Source organism: Nesoenas mayeri (genome assembly GCF_963082525.1).
Source record: "Nesoenas mayeri genome assembly, chromosome: 1".
NCBI classification, from domain to species: domain Eukaryota; kingdom Metazoa; phylum Chordata; class Aves; order Columbiformes; family Columbidae; genus Nesoenas; species Nesoenas mayeri.
The window spans coordinates 98465716-98483995 of NC_137541.1; the positions used below are offsets into that span (position 1 = coordinate 98465716).

The 18280-nt window shown below is 37.9% G+C and overlaps 1 protein-coding gene across 1 annotated transcript; it reads right to left on the reverse strand.

Annotated features, from left to right (window-relative positions):
• Positions 1-5635: 5635 nt before the first annotated feature.
• LOC308053178 (arylsulfatase D-like) lies at positions 5636-17540 on the reverse strand (the record flags this gene model as incomplete). The annotated part of the gene is made up of 10 exons (XM_080363969.1): positions 17467-17540; positions 16798-16947; positions 15711-15832; positions 14185-14307; positions 10792-11215; positions 8976-9112; positions 7814-7948; positions 7026-7188; positions 6619-6740; positions 5636-6006 (listed from the first exon to the last, which is right to left on the reverse strand). Exons 1-10 carry the CDS (start codon positions 17490-17492, stop codon positions 5636-5638), a joined length of 1773 nt encoding a protein of 590 aa, XP_080220095.1. The 5' UTR covers positions 17493-17540.
• Between the last annotated feature and the right edge of the window lie 740 nt (positions 17541-18280).

The following is an 18280-nucleotide window of genomic DNA, read 5'->3' on the forward strand; positions in this document are numbered from 1 at the left end:
GACTGGAAGTTACGAAAAGTCCTTCCTGCTGGGAAGTGCTGTGAAGAGGATAGAAAAAGTGGCCCTGTAGTTCTTACATGGGTCAGTAGCTCAAGGAAAGTATGATCAGATGTGACTAATTTGGTGCACCCATGACTGAAGTAAGCATGAAATACATATCATAGGATGTACTGATCTGGGAAGCCAGTCTACTGCTATCTTTGTCTACAATCCTTTAAAAAGTTTTGGTCTCCTCAGCAAAAAAAAATATCTATTTAAGTGTCTATTTAAGTGTCACAATTTTCTTCCAAAATGTGAAAGTTTTCAAAAATTTTCAGTACCTTAAAGGAGCTAATGATCATGGAAAATTCAGGGCAACCTTAGCTTTTGGAATGAAGACATAATATGATCATTCATATAGAGTCAGTTTTACTTTTGAAATCTTGGCTTAAGACAATTAACTTACTGATCATTCATTTCTCAGACATTCAAACAGAGAAGGAAGATGCTCCAGAAACAAAAGTAGATTTGCAGGGGAATCTATTTTAACTTTCAGTTGATGATGCTGCCTCCCTCAAGATGAGAAATAAAGTCCTTTCCATCATCACTGGTTGTGCTGTAAATTCATGGGCTCTCATCATAACCCTGTCCCTGTGTTTAACAAATTGATAATGAGAAGTAGGTGGCATAGAACAAGTGATCAAACCCAGCAAGGCAGATGATGGTTTTCCAGCAGCATGAAATCAAGACAGTAAGTCACCCAAAGGCAAGAGTGTAATGAAGCCAGTTATCTGCATTAAAAAGCCAAAGCTTCACATTGAAGGCTCTCATTGGTCCAGGAGGCTAATTTATCTGATAGCTATTTGTTAAGCTAAGAGGCATTCCATAAAAATGACCAAACCCATCATTTAAACAGTGATGACTTTGGCCATTGTGAATTCACAGTAAGCACCTTGATGGTGGCTTCCTGAAAATATTAATATTTTTAAATGTTAAGAAAAAATACTTAAAATCACTTAGAATCTGCTAGGCCTTGGCATTGCTGTTCCTTTCCTTGATAACATAGATCACAGACAAGAAAGTGGTATGAATCATAGTCTTGAAGAGCCCAAGCTTCTAAAACAAAACAAATATCTCTGGCCTTTTTTTTTTTTTAAATTTATTTTGCCAGCTTTAAGAAGTAGAAAACACATATTAAGCAAAGGTTAAAATACCATTCTCATTTTACCTCTGTTGCCTAGAGAGAGATTATGAGATTTCATGGAATAAAGGAACACAAGTAATGAGTTTATAAATAGATGAGTAATTTTAGCAATGATCAATAAAAAATTGACTGCCTGATGGGTATACTGACTTCTTTTTCAGCCCAACATTCTGCTCTTCCCCAAACCTGCAGAAAGTCAACTCTGTAACTAGCTCATGTGTTTGAGTTTTGGAAGTGTCTCAATCTTCTACTGAGATCAGTAAAATCCTTCAAATAAAAATAAACCCAAAACATTCCTGTGAAGGATACTGAAGTGTACAAGAAAAAAACACTGAAGTACCAAGGAGAAAATAATGGCAACTGAAGCTGAATCTTGAAAACCAGGACAGTAAGTGCTTGCTGTTTATATCATATTACTATTAACTTTTTTTTTTTTAATTATTGTTTTTACAGAGAATACAAATGCTTACTTATAAAGTACTATGTTTTGATGTGACACTTAATAGAAATAATGAGACAATATTGTGTCCATTCGAGTTTCATGGTACAGACAGATACTATGTAAGGTTTTTTTCTTATAATTCTGATTTTTACGTTTCCGGGTACTACCATTGATTGCTGACGTTTTGCTCTGCCCCTGAGATGCCGTTTGACAGAAATTGTCAATCTTGCTTGAGACAGCACTCAAGCATAGACATTGCAGATACCAACTTATATATTCAGGCACAAAACTTCTAATCTGTGGGGTCAGGCAGATTCTCAAAATGTTGCATCATGGTCTCCACAGAGGAACACTTAGCTTGAAATACTGAAAACTATGTGACCTTGTTGGTGATTACATGTGGAAGTCAAGCTGAAGCACTTGACCAATGTGTGATCAGAAGAGTTCAAAACCAGCTTAAAAATACTACTATTATTCTAAAACAAACAAACAAAAAGATTAAATACTACTAAAAAAACAAAACAAAACAAAACAGGCAATAATTATTTTCTTCTTTAAGCTTTGAAGATCTCCTTTTCAAGAAAACAGACAAATATTTTATGACTAGAGAGATCATTAGATTTTCAACAGCTTAATTTGCATGCTCAAATGTTGATTGCTGTTGTGTTTGAAAATTTTTTCAGTATCCAAATTTAGATTTTAGAGGTTTTGTAAGATGCTCTTGAAGTCCATCTTGAACACTATCTAAGTCACCTCAGGCTATGACCAGTATAAATATAACTAGGTGAAAACTGTATTGTGACTATGCAGTAAAAATCAGTCTTAGGCACTGATTTGCACTGAAATAGTAGTAAATCAATCAGATTAAAAAAAAAAAAAATAAAAAAGAGTGAACAAACTGAATACTATTTGACAGGATGTTTTTGTATGGTCCAATGTCCTACAACTTTTGAACATCCTTCCAGTGATATTTCTCTTTCTGAAGGGCTAAATCTGCGAATGATATCATTTGATACAGTTAAATATATTTTATTCTGCATATCTAACAGTCACCTGAAGGTATCTTTTCAAAACAACTTATGCATGTGTGTATACAAGAATGCTAGATGAGATGAGTCTTTCATTCAATGGCAGTGAGATATTACCATATCAGCTATTTTAAGACACACACTGGCAGCGATGTCTGGCTCTCGCCAGCTGTCTGGCTCTCTCTGGCATCTTTGGCTGATGTCAGTGGGAAGTCTCAGCATGGGACTGAGGAGACATATAATCTTCTTCACTTCTCCAAGAATGCACACATTGAAACCATTGCAGTACCAGGCAGCTTCTGATAGAGCCGTATATAGTTATCTGTTTTTCAGAGAATTCTGAGGATTCTAGTTTGATAGAATAGCTTTTCTTGAAAGAAGGAACTTCAGAAAATAATATAGTTGTCAAACTGGTGGCTATTTTATGGGATGAACAAAATTCGATACACAGCTAACAAAAATGGTCCTGTAAACCTGCCGTCCTGCCTGTAATGCTGCCTGAAAGGAACGAGTAGGAATCTGCATGGATTTGTTCAGTTACCTGCAGCGCTAAATGATTTAATGTTTCTGAATGGGAGTAATCTGTTACAGGAAATAATATCCATGTTTATTTATATTTCACTATGTTTGTTTGCCTTTTTGAAGGTTACATCTCAGCAGAGAGACTACCACTGTCTTCAACATGTGGGTTATCTAGCTCTCATCTGCTCTGACTGATTGTGCCAGCAAGACAGCAATTAATCCTCTCTCCCTTCATGACTCACCATAGATTGTCCTGCAGAGAGAGAGAAGGAGCCCATCATAGGGGACTCAGGGAGTTCCCTAGAAGTGGAACAAGAGCTTTAGTGACTTAGTGGTGATTCCTTGAAACCTAATCAGATGGAGGGCCTGGCCCCAATTTTATGAAGAGTTTCAGAGGGAAATCAATGAGAAAAGGAGAGGCAGCACAGGCCAGATAGGGGACACGTGGTCTCTCTGCTGGTTCTCAGATGTGGCACATTTGTTGCAATGGGGAAAAAGGTTTCTGTCTTGATAGATGTGAAGCTCCCAGGGGAGTGTGCCGGTGAGTGCAGGAATGTGCAGCACCCTGCAGAGCTTTCAATGAACTATTTTTATTTGGCTGAAGAAAGCTTCTCATGAGCTGTTTATCCAAACTATCATAAATAGACTAAAGACGGAAGTTACATAATCTAAAGGGCTACTGCAACACTCATAACATTGGGCAAAATCTCACAAGCATTCTCTATCCTTGGAGGCTAGTCAACCTTTTACCAGTACTAATGTGTTTCACCTAGAGTATAATTAACGGGTTTTTTTTTCCTCCTCCTTTTCATGTGAGTGTTTAATTCTGGAAGCAATTTTGTTGATGCACTTTCCAAAGCTTCAAAGAATCTGTGCTCCAAGAAACTCTAATCCAGGGTTGTTAGCAGCAAACCTAGTGTTACTAAATGAATGTAACCTTGAGCAGCATAGAGCCTGGGAGCTTGAGATAATGCTCAAGCATAGACATCAAAGATGCAAACTTATATATTCAGGGACAAAAAGGTTAATCCATGGGACCACTCAGATTCTCAAAGTGGAGCATCTGGGTGAATTATAAGAGAATGTAAAATGCATGAAGTCACAGCATACAATAAAACTTTGGTTTTAAGCTGGAGGGCTTTGTTTACCTGCAGATTTCCTGGTGACTGAATTATGGGAAACAACAGGGAAGATAAAACCAAAATAAACCAAACATTTTTCAAAGGAAATTAACAATTGAAAAGGGCCCTAGCACGTTAGTTTAAAAAATAGTAAAAAAAAAGTGAAATAAATTGAATGGGCAAATTATATTCTCAGATGCCTACATATTCAGACATACTGGTGTAAACTTGCCTATGTGAACGGATATATGTTATACCCTAAAATGAAAAGCATTACCTGCAAGGCCACTTTAATAAGAACAAGTATTTTAACACAAAGAAAGAAATTAATGAATTTACAGCAGCAGAGGAGGTGGATCTAAGTAAATCTAGCAGTTTGGGGGATGAAAATTTGTGAAGCAAAAAATACCTTAATTATGCGTTTTAGAATAATAAATTAAAGTTTGCTTGTTTTTATATTTAGTATTGGGCATCTCTCAAAAGTGTATTTTTCTGAACCTACTGCATGCTAGCAGGAACCAGTTATGGCTGAGATGTGAACAGCAAGGTAACTTGTGTAATTCTGTGCCCATATGACTGAAGTGCTTATCAGTGTGGCACTTCTGTGACCACCAATGCCCCTACGTCCTTGCTAGTGCTACTTAGACAGCTGGGTGCAATGGGAGCTTTGGAAAGGGAAAATCTTTTCCCTTTTATGTTCTTCATGAAAAGAGGATGACTCCAATCAGAGGAGTCTCATCTTTATCAGAAAGGATACCAGTGTGTCACGTTTCCAAGCTTTATGCGTCACCTGGGAAATTTCTCCTGATCCAGAAGCCCCAGGCTAACCAACTGCCATTGTCACTGCTGCTGGCAAGACTAGCTACAAGGAAGGATGGAAGCTACTTTTAAAGGAGATTCTGTGGGGAACTACGGGTAAAACTATTTTGGAGGCAGTGGTCTGCAAAAATTCTTTATAGCAAGACCTTGTGCATCACCAGTAAGGATAACAGAGCTAAGGGAGATCTAAATCCACAAATTATTTGGAAATATAGAACAAAAAACATAAGTTATATAATTATTTGTACAGCTCTAATCTTGGCCTGCTTCAGTGCATTTGAACTATTCATTCAGTTGCCAACAGATGCAAGTGCAAACATGTTCTTCAGATCATTCTGCCTTGCTGTCTCCCTTAGAGTGTCCAGCCTAAAGCCACATTTACCAAATACTGTGCCAATCACTGGAGCAATTCTCATATAAAGGCTCCATCAAAACAACCAACCAACCCATCAATCAACACCCCAAAGGAAACAGTCTTGATCTAAAAACGCTTTTGAGGAAGTAACATTGGTTCTTTCCTTTATAGATTGGCAAGTTCATTATCACCTTCCTTATCACACCAACAGAATGGGAATGTCCCACAGCACGGCTGTAGCCATGGTTTCCACACCACATTGGACAAGGAGAGCTGCTCTGGGACTGGAGTCAGTGTACTGCGATGTTCCTCTATGGCTCTTCCAATCTTCCTTATCACAATGTCAAAGAGGGGCTCGGTGTCAGCTGACAGAGGTTTGGCTTCAGAAGGGTCTCGCGAGAGATCAAACAGCAGGGGCGGGTCATGATGGGTCACACCTTCCCCAAAACATGGGCAAAATCCTCTGTCATAACAAGCCCCAGCTCCGAGTGGACGGAAGATGGGGGTCATGTAATGAGCCTTCCAGATGGCTCCACCTGGCAGGAAAGAAAGAACACTTGCAATGTCACTGATGGTTATCACAAGGCATTAGAAGAGTGAATGTTTTTCTAGGGATTGTTTCTCTTTGCGCTTCAGCTCTGCACTTTTTAGTTGATAAAATATTGTAATTTCATTTAGAATTAAGTGCCATAGAATTAAATCAAGAATGCAACATAAATTTTTACATTTTGAAATTTCTCCAAAATTTTCAGCAAGTATAAGTTATTGCTTACTTTTTTTTTTATGAAGACATGAAAAAAAGATTTGGGTTTTCTATGTCTTACTTCCTTGTTAAAGTAGCAGAAGGATGGACAAAGGGTTGAGACAAGGACTTCTCCATGAGACAAGGAGGGCATGGACTCCACAGGCCTTTCATTCAGATAGAGAGGTGGGTTAAGGCCCATCTTGAGTTCCAGCAGCCTGTCTGGCATGCCATGTGCCTTGAAGCCATGAAGAAATTCTTTGTGCCATACAATACATGCTATCAAGTTCTTTACCACCTTACACCTGGAACTACTTGGCAAATTTGGTCCCAGAAAAAATGTGTTAGACAAATGTGCCCTCCCATACATTAAACCTAATTCTTGTGAAAGAAGTTCTGCACTCACTGTCCTTCTGATGCCACCGCACAGCATGTAGGTGAATACCACAGTAATGAAACAGGAACTCGTGCTCTGAGTGCTCAACTGTTCCTTGTAGTAAAGGCATTAGGTCCCGGCCATCAATCACCCTAGCAGGAAAAATGGAGACCATCAGACTGGGGTAAGCTGTACAGGATTGTGTTCCTTCTGCATGCCACCTCTTGCTGGAACTGGCAACTTTGAACAAGGGATGTGCTTGTAAAAGATTGCCAAATCTCAAATGTAGAGAAGGAGTGACTAAGCTGTGGTAACATTTTTGTCTAGAGAAGGAACAGGAGTGTGAAAGAAAATATCAGATTTTTAGAATATGTTTCCAAATTAGATTTTCCATCATTCTGGGAGAGAAGGAGAAATAAAAACACTTGTGTTTATACCTGTCTTGGGGTAGTACCCCTCCAGCCAGATGAACAACTGTAGGATAAATGTCCATAAGGCTTGTAGGTTCATCAATAACTGCGCCTGCAGGTAACACTCCTGGCCATCTGAATATCCCTGGGACACGGATTCCTCCTTCCCAGCCTCCCATAGCTTTTCCACCTTTCATAAAAAAAGAAAAAAAAAAAAAAAAGTAATGAATTTTCATTTAAAAAAGCTTCATTTGAAATAAAGACATTTTAGACAAATATTATTGTATTATCATAAGCTAATATTACCTTTATGAGCCTTTCTTACCATTTTGTTTTTACCGCTAAGCTTCCTGTCAACATCAGTGAAAGTGTGTTCACTATATCAGACCCCTCGAGTGACCTTACACACTTATTCCCTTCTATTGTTTTACAAACACATTGCTCCATCGGGTCTCAGTGTAGATACAATTTTCAGGCATTAAATGTTTTCTTAGCCTAGTTCTCTTCCCTCTTTTACAATCCTGTAACATACCTGTTGTATTTAAGGCAATTAATGTTTAGTGAGAAGTTACACAATATTAATAAAAATTATGATCAGTTGCCTTGTGAGGAAAGGACAGTTTGGGAATTCATACTTATAAAGAACACCTGTACAGGCTAGAACAGGCTACATTTTTAAAAGCCTGATGAGAATGAGGCTAATTCACCTTTCAGTGATAAAACACTGTTACTCCTTGGGCATACTGTGTTATCAAAGCTTTAAGGGTGTCCTGAGTACTTTTTGCTGGGTTGTCACCATCACTGACAACTCTTACCTCTGTATATTCCATTCCAGCCACCAAGCTGCCTTTTTCCTTCTTGTCTTTCCAGCCATCCACCATGGTCAGAGGCAAAGTAAACCAGTGTAGTAGTTTTCAAACCTTCCTTGTCAATAGCATCTAGAACCTGGCCTGTAAACACAGGAATACGTGTGTATTAAAAAGCAAGAGTATTGCTTATACTACATAAATTTTAGCCTTGGACTTGTAAACTTTCATCACTCATTTCTTATCTGTATCTGTGTAAGGCTGCTTAATGTTTAAAAGAAGTTTTTTAGGGTTGAGATTTATACTTGTGATTTGACTGTCTGTAAAAGCACGGAAAATTTGTGATGTGTTGTAACTCCTTTATTACTTGTATTATAACAAAGGAGTGCAAGAACCATAGTCACAGACTAGAAACCTGTATTGTAAAGGGCAGAAGTGCCATGTGCTGTAAACGTTTGGAAATAAAACATGATCCAAGGCCTCAAAAAGTTAGATGTTGCATCAGTGGTGGCCATCGTGAGAAATGAGGAAAAAGTGTCATGTACCCTTATATTGTCTAGACCACAGTTATTATTTGCATTAAATTACTGACAGGATATCATATGCATTAATAATATGAATATTTTTTATTAAAAAGTCTTTCTTGAGCTGTTCCTGATGTTCGTAATTATATTTGTGGTGTATAAGTGTTTGACAGCAGTTACAGAGAAATAGCTTGGTTATTTACATCTGGAATTAATTTGCTTATCAGTTGTATCACTTTCTGATGTGTCCTACTTAGAAATAGATAAGACATGACCATAAGAGGCTGAAATTTCCTTATCTTTAATAACCACAGAAAACTAAATAATTTTCACTTATGTAGTCAGAAGAGCAGACCTCGCTGACGGGAGCCAAGCAGACGTGGTTAAAAATTGTAAATACTAGACCAAAAAAAAAAAAATGAACAGAAAGACTCATTTGGCCCAAGACTAGAGGAAATAAAAAGCCAATGCTGTAAGCCAACAGTGCTCATACAAGATTGAAAGAAGCTCACGAAAAACTTAGGACTTTTGTCCTGCTTGTTTTTAATGTTCTTCCTTGTTCTTTTAATAACAACTACATTTTAATTATATATTCAGACCTAGGTATTAGGTCATTGGAGACATTGTTATTTGCTATGGTAACTTACCCACCATCCAGTCCATCTCCTCTACGTTGTCTCCATATAAACCGTGTCTGCTTCTCCCAAGAAACTTCTCTGTGGTGAGAAGGGGAGTATGGGAGTGTAAAAAGGAAAGAAAGAGGAGGAATGGCTTGTGCTTATTTCTAAAAAACAGAAATTAAAACTTTGTTATTGGGGGGAAAGGTTCTCAGTACATGCAGAGGTCAGTAGTAATGGAAAATGGTATTATGATTTGCATCTATATATTTCAACAATCACTTCAGAAACATCTTACTTTGTAAATTATTAGACCCCAGTAATTAGGATCTATCTGATAAAATAATGTTTGGCTTATATAAAACGAACCTCTTTTTTCCCAGAATCATAGAGAAAAAAGTTCTAGATTGAAGCTCCATTTTCTGCTCTTGCAAACAACCACTGTGCCACTGAAACAAAGGCAGCAGGTTCATCTCCCACCAGCTGTTGCCCACATATCAGTCTGTATGGTAAGGCTACCTCACAGGTTGTGATGGTTGCAGTGCCCTCTAAACCACCTCAATACTTGAACAAGCCAAGCATGTTGGGAGAGAACATTCCCATAATGCAGGTGTAGTGAGCCAAAGCAGTGAGGTACTCAGAGCTCCTACCGTATGGGAAAAAACCCTCCTTCTGCGTGGGAAAGGTGGCAATGATGGGTTGCTTCTGGCACCTGGCACACCTGCTACCTGGATTGTAGCTCGAGCAGGATGGTACCAGAACTTCGTGATCTGAATAGTTCTGGATGTAGACAAATGGTGGAAAGCACCAGAAATTACCTCACTCTAAGTGTGGCCAGGGTGGAAATTCACTGACTAAAGTCAATGATGTTGCAAACAGACATCCTAAAGTGAGACCTTTTGAAGCTCTCCTGGTGGCAGCAGCTGTGACCAGCATCTCCCTCTAATGGCAACGCCTGACAGATTGAGTTTTGTGACAATTCAGTGATCATTTACTGATGATTTCATGAGGATTTGGAGGCCTAATTTCATGAGGACATGGGCAAAGAGATTTCTGGGGTTTCAACTATCACCCATTGAGAATGCTGACACATTGAAAGTGAGTAGTTTGCTAAGCTCTAGAGAGAAATTTTACCAGTAGGTATACCTATGCATATATTCACATATGTATGTATTAATGTGCACAAGTGTGTGTGTGACTTATAAACTTTTCTGTCTTTATCCCTGTATCTATATGTGTGTTTATATGTATATGACTTGATTTATCCCTTTTATATCTTGCTATTATTGTGTCTGTAATAAAGTTACTGTTTTAATTATAACAAATCCTATTGAATTTCTTTACTTCATTTAATTAATCAACTATTGATCAAATACTATTAGAAATTGTATATAAAACCTGTGATCTACCCCAATAAATTTCAAATCGCTGCTAAACTGATACAGTGTTAAAACCCATTCTACGACAGAGCTCTGCTGCTTTCCCAGCCCACCCATGCATTTCTGCCATCAGCTGCTAACCCTTAAAACTGCTATGTTGGTGTCATTGGTAGAAACATGTATTTCCTCTATACAGCCTAGAAATGTTCAATCCAATCCATGGAAGTCTGGAAGTGTTCTCAGCTTTCATGAAGCTAGGAATAACAGACATCCTTAAGCAGCAGCTATTTTTTTTTGTTTAATAATATAATATAGTTACTAATAATATTAATGATTAATAGGCACAATAATACTTAAAATCCTATATACTAAAAATTCTAAACACTTCACATGGGAAAGTGCTATAATAAAAATCTCAAGACAAGTGAGAATCAGAAAAATTTGTGATCAAAGGAAACACACTTTACCTTTCAATAAATGAAATGGACTCTCTCAAGATAAGAGATGTAGTCCTGTCTGTCACCGTTGGCTGCTCAGTAACTTCATAGTTTCTCATCATAATGCAGTTCCAGTATCGTACAAACCCGTAACTTGAGAACCAGGATAGGAAGAACAAGAGACTAAACCCAGCAAGGCAGCTCAGCGTTTTCCAGCGGACTGAAATCAAGCCTGTCAGCCTTCCCAGGGCAGCGGTGAATGTAACAAGGCCAATCATCTGAGTGTAAAGCCAGAGTCTCCTTCTAAAAGCTCTGTCCATCTCTGGTGGTTCCGTTGGTTGGCAGTCACTTATTAGTGTAAAAGGCATCCCATAAAAATAGTCAAACCCGTGTTTTAAAGGATGATGACAATGGTCATTGCGGGATTTACAGTTAACACCTTGATGCCACTTCCCTGAAAATACAGATTATTAAAATGTAAAGACATGGTATTTAAAAATGGGCTTTACCTCACACAAAACCTTTCTCTAAAAATGGTTGAGTTTTCTCCTACTCATGATAACTTCTTAATCCTATACATATAAGATAGATATGTGTAGGATATCCGTATATACGTGTAGACTGAGTATGTACTGATATAATGGGATATATGTTATGTTGATGAAAGTAAACAAATTATAAATTTCCAAAAAAGTTATTGGTGCTCCATGCATATATTAATGTCTTGTAGCTTTGATCAAATGTAAAAAACTAGACTACAAAAGGAACTAGAAATTGCAAAAAAAATCAGATTTTCAGAACTGAGCAAACGTGTGGCCTTCCTGGAGACCTGTTGGATATGACATAGGAGGAAGAAGACCTTTATTAAACACAGGGCAAAATGCCATTGTTCTGTTGTCATGTTGTTTCTTTACCTACAAGGTGCTATGCAGACGGGTTTCTGGCAAGTTTTGAACAGCTTGATGTCAGGACTATGGCAACACTCAGTGACATGTTGATGCTGGACTGATTAGGGAAGCTATGGATGATATAGCTAAGTAACCAGCAGTTCAACAGTAGGTTTAGCAGACAAACCACCACCAGAAGAACTTGAACTCAGGAGATCAGAATTTCTCGTGAAGCTGTACATATATAAGTAGTTTTGCTGATAATATGGCTGCATACTGGATGAGAATAAAAGGCTTTGTTTTATAAGTATTGTTGCTATTTATTTGTATTTCATCAAATTTGAAAAGTCAAAGCCACTTCCTTTTAAGTTCTGAAATCTTCATGTATCAAAAGGAACATCTTATGACATTTTGCAATACAATTTGTTCTCTTTTATGCACACATGTCCACTATTATGATGAATGGCATATCAAAACCATGCTTTTGCTTCCCCTCCACTTGTTCCAAACAGACTGGTTAGATGCTTACATGGAGACATGAAAAGTTGACTCATTTGGCTTAGACACTGAGGCTTGTGAATATTTGAATCAAGCAATCAAAATGTACTTCTCATCAGAGAGATGGAGTTTAATGGCATTTGATGATCTTTGATGTAATGCAGGCCTTAGACACAAGTTCTATAGATAAAAATGAACTTTTAGAATTTTACTTGAAAACTAACTTGCAACTAATTCTTATTGTGGAGTAAGGAACTATGTACTTACAGAAGGAGATTATCCTAAACAAATAGTTGACTGTTACCAATATATATAGTAGCAGCTGACCCCAAGTAGGTTTCAAGGGAATTGCTGTGCGTTACAATAGGAGCAGAAAAACCTGCTTCATAGGAAAAAAAAAAATCTGTTTTTTGGTTTTAAACATAAAGAAATACTGAAAGTTCTATTCTAGATGGATTAATTGCTTTCAGCTAAAATGTCTACTCAGTTTACCTTTTGACATATTTAGAGCCAACTGTAGAATGAAACAGGTTTGTAATCAATACATAGATGTATTGGTCATAAATACAGGTGCAGCTTAAGTGTCCTTGGACTTCAGATGCACTCCAACACCTAAATCTCCAGCTGAAGTTGACAAACGCTTCTGACACATTACAAAAGACTCAAATCTCCAGAAGACAAACTAAGTGTATAATAAAGATAACTTAATCTTTGAGGGTATATGTTATACAACATTGGCTTTCTGACTACAAAGAGTGTGCAAAGCATTTCCCAACAAAAAGTCTCATTATCATATCAAGCTGCAGGTCATGAATAAGATTTAACTTTGCAGTAAAACTGGTTGTGCTTGAAGCAAAACAATCCCATTCAGGTGAGACTATTTAGTGTTCATTCAACTGTGGTAATGTGGATAGTTATTGTGTAAGATTTCTTGCATCATAACTTGAATGTAAAGTTGTACTTATGCGTTTATTTGTGTCAGGTATCACCAGTGCTTTCTATCATCTCCTACAATGCAATTAATCAGAATTTGTCAATCTGGTTAAACTAAGTAATGCTCTCAGTGTCTGTAGGGTGATTTTAGCTGAGATGCCCAGAGGGAAAATGCCAGACCATTTTGCTAGCTAGCTTCTGGAAGGGGTGCAGCACAATCTCCCTGCAGGGCAATTCCTTTAGCAAAGTGGAGACAAATCTGATTGTTCTGTTAGTGATTACATGCTGAATCCAAGCTGAAGTACATGGCTAATAAACATAGCCTTTTTAATGAACTGATTAAAACAACTAAACTAGTAGTGCTGCAGAACTAAGAAGAGAAGAAGGTTCAGCAATACAGACTTTAAAATATTCTGAGAGATTTGCTTAATATTGTCCTGTATGGTTTAGATTTATTCTGCTGAATTAATACAAATCCATTCCTGTTGACACTTTTATTAGTAAGTTCAGTTTATTTGTGCAGCCAATATTTTTACGTGTCAGACATTGATTTTGGATATTGACATTTAGATGCCCTTTTGTGGGCTGTACTGAAAGGTCAGGGAATTATAGTGGCATGCTGTAATTAAAGAAAAAATAATTGCTTTGTTTCTGAAAGGTCAAATCCTGCAATATTATGAACTGATTCTATTGTTTTAAGTTGCAGCTCTTCCCTTTTGTTGTCAGTCTGCTCTGAGCTGTGTGAAGCATCATCATGCATATTTATATAGCACTCATTTCTTAATGAAATAACATTGGAATAATTATCACATACTTAGCAGGATAGCATTCAAGAAATATTAACATACTTTCCATTATATATTTGATCAACCATAGCTATGCTTGAAAGGAGGTCAACCTTAAGACTGTTCTTTTTATTAGATGCCTATTCTTTTAGGAGAGATTATTTTTGGTCAGGATTTCTTCTTACAAGATATTCTTAAATCAGGAAATAAAAATATTACAACTGAGGTATGAGCAGTTGCTAACTATGTTTAAACAAATCTTTTGACTGAGACATGCACATGAAACACATTCTAGGCCATCCTAAGGAGCATACCCATACCTATCAGTCCTGTGCTGTAGCCTTGCTGCTGCAATATTTTGGCAAAAGTGGTTTCATTTGGAGGAAGCCCTCCTGAGCCACCATTCCAAAAAATAACACGGTAATTGTTTACAGCATCCATTCCTAAAAAATACAGTAATAAATAATCTTAGTAAGTATAACTGGTACAGTACTTTTATCAGACATACTTTCTTGTTTCCTGGTTTCACAGATATTATAGTGTTAAAAATGTATCCTAATGCTGTTTGTTTGGGGAAATGAATCTAAGACTCTAGACAAGATTAAGAAAGAGTTAAATCTCTCAGTTATGGAATATTTACTCTTCCTGTTTTGTATACTGAGACATTTCATTTCATTTTATTCAGAATGGCACAGTTGTACAGGAGCTTTTATATGTCACAGTGGCATCCAGGCTCTACCAAGTGCACTTACTTAGTGTGACTATGTTGGCAGGGGACACTTCAGCCTTCTGTCAGCCTCAAACTCCAGCTTGCAGAAGGCTGCCTGGGAACTCAAGATTTCCCTGCACAGTGGTATAGCTGATGTCTGAAACCCACAGAGTTTGGCACCACAATCTTCTACTCACCTGCAGGTTTACATCCTGTTATTTAAGATTACATACTGGCTATAACCCCATCATACAATGTTATGTGAAGTACAATCTGTCACAGATGCATTGAATATCTTGGCCCTGTTGTTACAGTGGGAGAGAGTCTGTACAAGATCGTGTGGATTTTCAAGCTATTTACCTCAGTGGGAACTGTCATGATAAAAGTAAAACAACATGTCAGCTTCAAAATGCCTCGAGAACGAAGGCCATGAATATAAGAGAGTTGATGTTAGAAACATGTAGATCTGTTTGCTTTTCATACCTCTTCATCTCAGGGATGCAGTTTGACAGGATAGTATGTTTAATTCAAAACCAGAATTGGCAAAAATAATATAACTGCCAAACTGTTGTTTCATAGGGTAGATGAATTCTGACACATAGGTAACAAAGCTTTCCTATAATGCCTCGTCCTGCACCTCGACTGGAGGGAATAGATACACATCTGCATAGATCTGCTCTGCTCCCTGCAGGGTTGAGCTGTTTCTGATATCCAATGAGGAATCACCCACGACAGGAATTCATGTAACTGGTACTTTAGAAATGTGTTGTTACTATTATCCATGTTCTGCATAATGACTGTTTTGAATCTAACAATTTCTACTAACTCAATTCTGGCTGCAAACTGTGCTATAAAGCACCAAGAGGCAATGAACATTGTGAGCTGGGAGGAAACAAACTGCTCTGCAGAGCTGGTTCTTTTCTGCCTCAGGGTGGTTCACTGTATCCCATAAATATAGATACCACCCTGAAGGTACTAGATCTAGCTGGTGTGTCTTTATCTGCCTCAATGAGGGATGACATGTCTGTGGCAACCCCTCTATTTGCACACTCTCATTTCTTTTGTGCCCATTGTGTGACATTGTTCCCTTCAACACGAAAACAATATTTAAAGGCTGCTTAGTTTTGCAAGGCAAACCTGATCGGAGGGGATATCTGCCGGTGAGGAAAGCTGCTCTACTAGGGGTGCAAAGTGGAGCGGCAGCGATATGTTGGGTCAGTTTCACTCCTTCCTTTGCCAGGCGATCAATGTTCGGGGTCCTAAAAATGCAACCAACACTGTCAGGTAGTATTCAGAGGGTCTGCAAGGGAAAGGGGATGGGGAATAACAGCTTCTTCAATTTGAAGATGGCTTTTTTTTTTAAAAAATATTTTAATTTTCTCATGTGATGAGGAAATATTATTTTTTTTCTTCATTAACAACCGCTATCAGGATAAATTTCAAGCCAACAAATCCTTCTTGTTTCCCAAGTCCTAAAAAGGGCCTTATAGAAATCTACCCCACTGCTGTTGAGAAGAAAACTCATGCCTTCAGGATGACACTATGCTGAAGTGGGGGCCCAGCCATGCAGAGCCCCATCGGCTGCCTGTGCTCATCAGCTACCAATCTGAAACTTGCCAGCTGGTGTCAATCAGGGTGACATTCTGAAAACTTTTCTGGATGAGGGTAGTGACCATACCAAATTTTCTTTTTTTTCAAAGAAGTGACGAGCTGGTGGGAAGCCAGCAGGCAATTCCGTGGCACAGTTTTCAAAGAGAAGGACAATTTTTAGTCCTTTGGTCTGAAAAATATTTCCTAGTAAGACAGATCACTGCAGTGATTTATACTATATTTTGATGTGAGACTGGGAAAGAAAGGCAAAAGAGAGTTAAATGAGGTAAGGAGCCCTGATATATTAAAAGACTGAATGACATTTCTATCTTCAGTTATATGTAAGAACTTCATGTTTCCCAATATCAGGCTTGTAAGGAATACACAAGAACGGTTGACATTCCCACAACAAAGCACCTTGTGATGGCAGAGCTCATTCTGGGAATGCCTCTAGGCTGTAAGATAATCCTGGTAGTGCTTCACATTTACCCTTAATTGCACCCATGGGGAATACTCCCATTTCTTCTGGAAATGAACTCGAAGAGAGCTCTAATAGCTGGTGATGGGCAGATAACTGCAGTCTTACATCAGATAACACACCAGTTCTGTTCACTATTCTGTTTAGTTTTCTTACCTGATAGTGTCATTCCCATAGCAACCTACATCCCCTATGCCGAGGTCATCAGCCATCAACAGGACGATGTTGGGCTGTGTGACAATGGAAAGCTGTGTCAGTGGTGGCTGCACAAGCAGACCAAAAATCAGGGGTGTGACCAGGGATGTCCTGAAACACAGAAGAAGGAAAGAAGCTGATGACCTGACCATTTATCTCTTCCACTGCAAGCGACTGTTGGCCCTCCCATCTCTGCCCAGATGTAGATGACGTGTTACATTTTGATCACTGACGCAAACAGATGTCACAAAAAGGAAAATATCAGGACCATAACTTTAAAATCCCCCTTTCCAGTTGTTTACAAACTTCCTATGAGCAGTCTCACTTGATAATTTGCATGTGACACGTAACATGTAAGTTATTTTGCTTCAGTGTTTTTTAGAAGTTGGTCTGGGAAAATGGGAATGTGATCAACTTCCTCTGGCATCCTTCTTGCCCAGAATGGGACCTTTGTGTTGTGAAAAAGATAAGAACAAGAAGAACAAACAAGTAAAACCAAAATCAAGTTGTGAGTGTACTTTATAGATAAACAACCCTACTTTTTTACTGTACAGTATTATGTCATTATTAAACTTTGTTCACTTTAGGTCTAAGTATCATTTAACAATAAAAAATTAACTTTTTGCTTACCAATAAGGTATTAGTTGCCAAATCATTTCTGCATTTGGAGTGTTCAGATCCTGTAAAACCAAGGGAGAAAGCCTTGTCATGTTCACATCTTCTTAGTAGTCACTCCAATAAAAAGAGATTAAAACCTAATGAAATCCTATCACCATTCTCTGTTTTATTTACTTCAGTGGTTCTCAGATCAAACCCTAGATGAAGAAGAGTAAAGGCATTGACGTTAATTTTAGTTGCTAGCACTTTTTCATTTCTCGGAGGAATTTTTTTTAATAGACAAGTTTATTTTAAAATAGCAAAAATTATCTTTTGTTAAATAACTCAGCTGTATGAAAGATACTTACTGTTCAGAAAGGAAGAGGTTTTTAAAGTCCAGTCCTCAATATAATTTATTTTTCTGTAATTGCAAAGAGAGTAGCAGCCTGCTTCTTCTTTACATGAAATGCCAAGTTTCCTTTCAGGCTTGTGAGACAGATCTTTGTAGAAATTCTAGCTGTCCTCTTTCAATGCTGACATTTCCTTAGAAGACAATGAATCTGTGACCTCTGAGCCGAGCCTTTTCCTTCTATGTAGGTATCACATTTCAGGGTGCCATGGTCTTTCCGCCCTCTCCGCAGAGCTTTCTGCAAAGTTTCCTCTGGGATTTTCTCTTTCACTGCCAGAACAAGTCAAACTTTTTAAAGGCTCAGAATTGAGGGCCAAATGACCTCGGTAAAGCATTAAAATAGACTTCTTTCAAATTTATCTCATGTTTAATTAAACTATCCCAAACATCTCAATTTTATAAATTATGTTTGTTTCACATTTTGTTTTCCAGAAATTA